The 7,112-nt window shown below is 37.0% G+C and overlaps 1 protein-coding gene across 1 annotated transcript in view; it reads left to right on the top strand.

Moving 5' to 3' along the window:
- PTEN (phosphatase and tensin homolog) overlaps positions 1–6,282 on the top strand; it is a 259,068-nt gene extending 252,786 nt beyond the window's left edge. The window contains exon 9 of the mRNA XM_033941236.1: positions 1,978–6,282. Within this exon, the coding sequence (XP_033797127.1) occupies positions 1,978–2,163 (186 nt within the window). The 3' untranslated portion in view covers positions 2,164–6,282. The remainder of the gene's footprint in view (positions 1–1,977) is intronic.
- The last annotated feature ends 830 nt before the right edge of the window (positions 6,283–7,112 follow it).

Below are 7,112 nucleotides of genomic sequence, written 5' to 3' on the forward strand. Positions count from 1 at the left end.
CGGAGAGTCGGGACAGCGCACGGAGAGGCGGGGCAGTGCACGGAAGTCAGGGGGGTGAACGGAGAGTCGGGCAGCATGCGCGGTATAATCGTGAGCGCGTTATACCAAAGTTTTTGTGCTTATCATCGTGATTTCTGCGCGCTATACACGTGTGCGCGTTTTATACGGGTGCGTGTTATTTGCGTGAAAATACGGTAATCAATATTGGTTTTCAATTTTAATTAAATAGTTAAGTCCCTCAAAAGAAAAAAGGTTTATTTATATACATATTTATAATGATGAGTTAATAACTTATAACTGAAATGTAAGATTGTTTTGTTTGGATTTTACATTTTGTGAGTTATCTGTATCCCACCTAGATGATAGGAGACCATAAACTAATAAATCAAATTTTCTGGTTTTTGTTTATTTTTTCTTACTTGATGCAGCCGTAAAGCAAAATATGGTCATATCAGATTTTATTCTGTTACTCTATTTGTTTTCATGCAATATTTTCTCTACAGGTGGTGGTCTTTATTTTCAACTGTCTTTTAAAAGAAAGCACATATATCTGAAAAAGTGAGATGAAATTTTGACTATATGAAGCCAAGTTTCTGCTTTTAAAACTATTAATTCATTTAGCAGTACAATTATAGATTATTCACTTAGGAGCCCTTGTATAAAACATAGCACATGCTAACAGAATTAGCGGGTAATATGCATTGTATCTTCGCTGTAAATGTACAGTCTCTTACACTGTAAACCGCTTTGAACTGTTTGGTACTGCGGTATATAAAAATAAAGTTATTATTATTATTAATAAATGCTAAGAAGTCCATTTTATGCCTATGGGCGCTAAGCTTTAGTAGAAAGACCCCTTAGTTTCTACCATGTTTTCCCGAAAATAAGACCTACCCTGAAAATAAGCCCTAGCATGATTTTCGGGGTAGGGCTTTAATATAATCCCTACCCTTGAAAATAAGCCCTAGTCACTGGTGGCAGCAGCACTCCCCCCACGACCCTTCCATCTCTCCCACCCATCCGAACCCCAACTGCGAGACCAAAATACAATACCTTATAACAAACTGCATTGTCAGCAGCACAGGCCCCATCGTGGCTTTCTCACACCCGGGCATTCCTCTGCCATGTTTGCTGACGACATCATCAGTAACATGGCAGAGGAATGTCTGGGCGTGAGAAAGCCACGATGGGGCCTGTGCTGCCAACAATGCATTTTGATATAATGTATTGTATTTCAGTCTTGCAGTTGAGGTTCAGATGGGTGGCAGAGATGAAAGGGTCAGCAGGGAGAGGGGGGGATTAAAAAAAGCTCCATGGGAGGGAGGGATATAAACTGCAAGGATTCTGCTGCACAAGGGATGGGAAGGAGTGAGGGATAGAAGCTGCAAGGGTTCTACTGCACAGGGGGATGGAAGGGAGGGTGAGGGATAGAAAGATACTGCACAAGGAGATGGGTGAGAGGGGAGGAAAGATGCTGCACATGTGGGAGAGAAAGGAAATAGGAAGAATTGAGGTGGAGGAGAGAGGGAAAGGAGAGATAATCATTGTACATGAAAAAAAATAAGACCTCCCTGAAAATAAGACAGTGTTTTTTGGGCCCAAAATTAATATGAAAGTCTTATTTTCGGGAAAACACGGAATGTTTCTGTAGCTAATGGTTCATCTAGGTTGTTGGGTTCAGAGTAGTCATGGAGGTGATGCATTGAGGTACTTGGGACAGATTAATAGGTGGTGAAAATCTGGTATTTAGGAAAGATCCCAACAATTTTGTCAGAAGGACATCACCTAGTAGTTTTCAATGAACCACTGAGCATGCAGGTATCAATGTTCTTACACTGAGCATGCAGGTATCAATGTTCTTAGAGGTTTTAGTTTGCTGTAAAGTGAATGTATTCATATAATTGTGCATAGAAAATGTGTTTCATAGGCAAGCAGATTTCAGGATAATTGTATTTGTTTTGTCTTCCTTCTTCCCAGGTGAAGCTATTTTTCACAAAAACAGTAGAAGAAACACCAAACTCGGAGGCCAGCAGTTCATCCTCAGTAACACCGGACGTTAATGACAATGAACCTGATCATTATAGATATTCTGACACCACTGACTCTGACCCAGAGAATGAACCTTTTGATGAAGATCAGCATACACAAATAACAAAAGTCTGATTTTTGTTTTATCAAGGGGAAAAGATGCCACAGAGAAAAGGCAAACTTGAATAAACTGAAAAAAAGCAAGGACCTTTGAAATGGCAATAGTACATTGTGTCGGATTACCAGTTATAGGAACAATTATCTTATCCTGACCAATCTTATTATGCCCCATACATCTACAGGGTTTTGACACTGTTGTCAATTGAAAAAAAGGTTACGTAGCTGTTATGTATATACCTTTTCATGTCAAATGGACATTTAAATCTCAATTAGGAATATAAAGATGGCACTTTCACATTTTATTCCAGTTTTATAAAAGTGGAGACAGATGTGTGATTTGTAGGAATTTTTCCTTTTTTGTTCTGTCACCAGATGAAGTTGCTAAAGCGCTTTGTAATCATACAGGTTCACGTCCTGCCCCTTCACACTTGTGGCAACAGATGAGAAGTTTGTAAAGGGTCTTCTAACATTTTAATGCATGTGTTTTGGATGGAAATGGAAAAAATAGTGGCATAGGTATTGAGCTGGAACAGGTTCCATCTCCAGCTACTTCCATGCACCTTTCTTTAGCATGCTACAGTAATTCAGTCCTGGACGTTTTGAGGAATCGGCTGCTGTCGCTGCTTCTTGTTTGTGCATTTTATTTTTTAAGCATAATGGTGCTAGAAAAGGCAGCTAGAGGGAGCGATTCTGTATGGGGTACAGGAATGAACCTTCACACCACCTTTAAGAAACCTATGAATGAAGTCCTAAAGCTATTGGTCATAAATAAGAAACACAGCAACAATGACTTAACCATACAAATGTGGAGGCTATCATTCCAAAATTGAATGGAAACAATCATTACGTTTAGAAAAAGTATATTTTCAGTTTTTCCTCAGTTGTAATAGCTGCTCCATCTTCTGTATAATCGAGGCCAGTGCTCAGTCAGATGTGTAATACATCTGTCAACACCTTACAGTTATTTTATATTAGTTTTCCAAACATATATCTATTGTGAATGCTTCATGTGCTGCCTGCAAGCTTCATTTGCTCATTTTAATATAAAATATTTTGTAATGGTGCACGGGAAATTTAAAATGGATAAAATAGCAAGTGAATTTCCTCCCTGTCCCCCCAAAAAAAACAAAACCCAAACTTAAATGCATTTTCAGTCAAAATAACTGTCAGCAATTCTACACTTTTGACCTTACACATTTTCTTACAATAAGTTTTGCAGTTTTGCACACTTGTTTTATTGTCATAACTGTTAGGGATTTTTACTTGAAGAATGTTTAGTACCTACAATGTCTTTTTTTTTTTTAAACGTTATTCGTGATAAAAAGTAAACCAGTGTTGAGATACATATTCAACACTGTACAGATATAAAGACATGTACTTAGAAATATAAATTGTCCCAAGTATACTTTATCTTATGTTTGCTATTAAAAGAATAGATTTCTAACTTGGCAGTGTTGTAGTATTTGTTCATAAAATTGTGGACAACATAAGTTTCTTACAGGGGGGTCATACCCAAGTGGCAGGAAGTATAAACCTGGTACAATTGCATTTACATAGCAAGTGCAGTCATGGCATTTACAGACTTCATTGCCCAGAAATTAAATTTTAATTGCAAATGCACCGTATTACCTTTTAATATTTTTGCCTAGCTGTCCCTAATGTATGCTTTATTGTAGTATGCAGGACCGTACTGTGGGTTATGCGAGCTGTGTGGGTGCACAAAGTGCAAGGGAGGTAGGTTTCAAAATTGTACCCCATCTATTGGTTCCTCTTGGCCATGGAGCTGTGGTACCAGAGATTGTCTCTCTGAGCATGATTCCAGCTCGGTACACCGCTGGTTGTATGAAAAGCCATATTTTACCTGCTTCTTGGTGCTGCCATTTTAAATGTTCTGACCTATTAACTGAAACTGGATTCGGTAGGGCCCACATGAATGTTACTAAAATGTATAACAGGACATGTATTGGGCAGTATTTCTAAAGTACTCGTGGCAAATGTTACTTATTTGTAATTATCAAAAACATGTACTGTCATCTTAAAATTATTTAAGCCATTTTTCACAAAAATCAGATGAGCTCTTGGGAGCTACAATGTTCACAGCAGTTACAAATTGCATCACTGATTTTTGAATCCTAGTGGTCTGTATTGTATGTCATGTCACAGAGATCTACCTAGAATGAACTAGTAGAAGACTGCTGTGTGATATTTCTCTCTTGAAAACATCACCTCCCAAGAATGCAGGAGAACAGCTTGAAAGAATTAAGTATTGTTTCTAATTGGTACATATTGAGTACTAGTTGCCATGTGCAAAGAGAGTGCAGCTTTAAGTGTAGCATGTTTGTTTCTTTTATATCTGTTCAGTCATTCACACTATTAATCTCTTATAAAAGTTCTTACAGGAGATATATATATATATAAACTTTTGTTTCTTCCTCTGTTCCCCAGCAATCTTTTCTACTCTTCTTCCCCAAATAAAACAAGTGGCCCGGGGGCTGAAATAATACCACTTGTGAGGCACATCCTCAACAATGCTAGTTGATCAGCAGGGGGTTACCACAGAAGAAGCTGCAGTCTTCTCTTCTCCCTCCCACCCCCAGGACCTTCCAGTGCACTAAATGCCTAAGTCATAGGGGATCTAAATCTGGATCCCCACCTACAACTCTGTCGCTTCAATCTGAGCCACATGGCCACCACAGAATTTTTTTTTTTTTAGGTCAGTGTGTATATACAGATTGCTGATTCAGCAATCGAGATATGACCATATTTGTGAAACTCACCAACAGGACTTTTAAAATATAGCACTTTCCCTTTGTTTTTCCTCAATTTTATTGTTTTCACATTCTTATTTTAAATGATGTGAAAGTGTGTTTTTTATTTTTAAGTTAAATGTGCATACTTATTAAAGCTTCAATATTGGCACTGTTTTAAGTCCCATTTTGGGGTATGTGGTGTATTAAAACTTGGTGAGGTTTCAGTATACAACACTGAGGGGCTAGGTTTCAAATAATGCTTGTAATGGATTTTTGCACTGTTTTCTGTTGTTGTTTTTTCCTTGGAATGTGAAGGTCCAAATGAGAGTTTGATTTGGATATTGATAAGCCTGGCTTACATTTTATGGTCTAGTCATTGGAAGTGGGAAAAATGGCATTAGAGATATATGTATATACATAGATATAGATATATCTATGTATATATTTATAAAATAAGTATTTCATGTACCATCCCAATTGATCTTGACAAGAATCAATATGACTGAAGAGTTTTCAAATCCTTATTGAAACTTTAATTTATGGCAGTACAGTATTCATAATTGGTCTGATATGCATTTTGTAGATAATCTGAGTTTCTGGACTGTATGCTTGCTTATACCTTTAGATGTGCAACAGCTTACATGTCAATACTCAAGGGCATCATTTTAAAAGAGCTTACTGTGAGCTTTGTGCGATCCCTTGTCATCTGTACCCCACTTGAAATATTGTTGCCACAATTATAAAAAGGGTGGTTGTGTACAAAGCATCAACATTCTTTGCTGTGGTGCAAGTTGTAAACATAAATGAAGTTCACAAACAGCATCAAATGTTTGAGCTTTAAAACTAGGGTGCCAGTGTGCAAGTTCCATGTTAATTTCCTCTAGCAAATTTGTGCAATATGTTTTTAACGATGCCTGTGGTTGCCACAAAGTGCCTCGTTTACCTTAAATACTGTTAAATAAAATTGTCATGCATGCAGATGAAAGGGGTGGAACTGTACACTAAAAAGGGGCTTTAACTGCATTGTGGCACACAAGCCTTTCACTTGGTTCAAATTCTAAATCTTACACACACACACACACACATACATACATACATACATACATACATACATATATACGCCTATATACACTAAAGTATTTGGAGTCTGTCAGATAGCCTTACTTTAATTCAGCCTCTTCAAATATTATTGTCCTGTGCAACAGTGGCTCGCTCTGTGTGTAATGCTATGCACTGAGGATACACAAAATTCAACAAAATAACATGTATAGGATAATGCCTCATACAAATCAGATGTCCATTTGTTATTGTATGTGTTTAACAACCCTTTATCTCTTAGTGTTATAAGCTCCACTTAAAACTGATTAAAGTCTCATTCTTGTCATTGCGTGGGTGTTTTATTACAAACGGATGAATAAGGCAGATCTAGAGTAAGTGAAGAACTTAGATTTTTCTTTCAGGAACTGCGTTATCATATATGATCCTTAATCCACTTTCTAAATGCTATCTAGTGTATAGTGAAAGTTTCATGTTAAGTCTATCTTTCATAAAATGACATTGGCAATTCTACTGTATAAAATTAGACATAAGGAAAACATACTATAGATAGATTCATTCATTTCACAGAGGAAGCTTAAAGATGTGCCACTTATTCCTTTAATGATGTAATAACGGTTTTTTATCCCTAAAGAGACAATAAACTATAAGGGAGCCATATTTATCTATAAACAGGTTGAAATTAGGCACACCTATGGTTGATGCCTTCTGATAGTAGTGACAAGGTCTTTTTCAAAATGCAAGAGAACCTTTCTTTTATTTTTTTCTTTGAGCATGCATGGATCTTCCCACATCTGTTACATCATCCTTTCAGTCTGTTTTTGTCCTTAATAGGTCCAGATGTGTTCAACATCTCATACTCTTTGCTGACTTTTTTTTTCTCTAGTGAATTTATTTTTACAAATTTTTCCCATCTCTTCCTTACATATTTAAAAAAGAAAAAAAAAAGTTTAACTGCACAGATTTCCCTCATATTTGCTGGCTTCAGATTTTGTCCCTGCAGGCATAACATTGGCAACCTCAAACACTCTTGAAAGTTACTACAGTCTGTTCTTGTTATATGCATATTCCCTATTTGTGATTTTGCTTATTCACGATTGCATTCATTGTGACCGTTATTTGCCTTTCGTGCCATGTGCTCGTGTATTCACAGACCTC

Source organism: Geotrypetes seraphini, chromosome 4 (genome assembly GCF_902459505.1).
Source record: "Geotrypetes seraphini chromosome 4, aGeoSer1.1, whole genome shotgun sequence".
NCBI classification, from domain to species: Eukaryota; Metazoa; Chordata; class Amphibia; order Gymnophiona; family Dermophiidae; genus Geotrypetes; species Geotrypetes seraphini.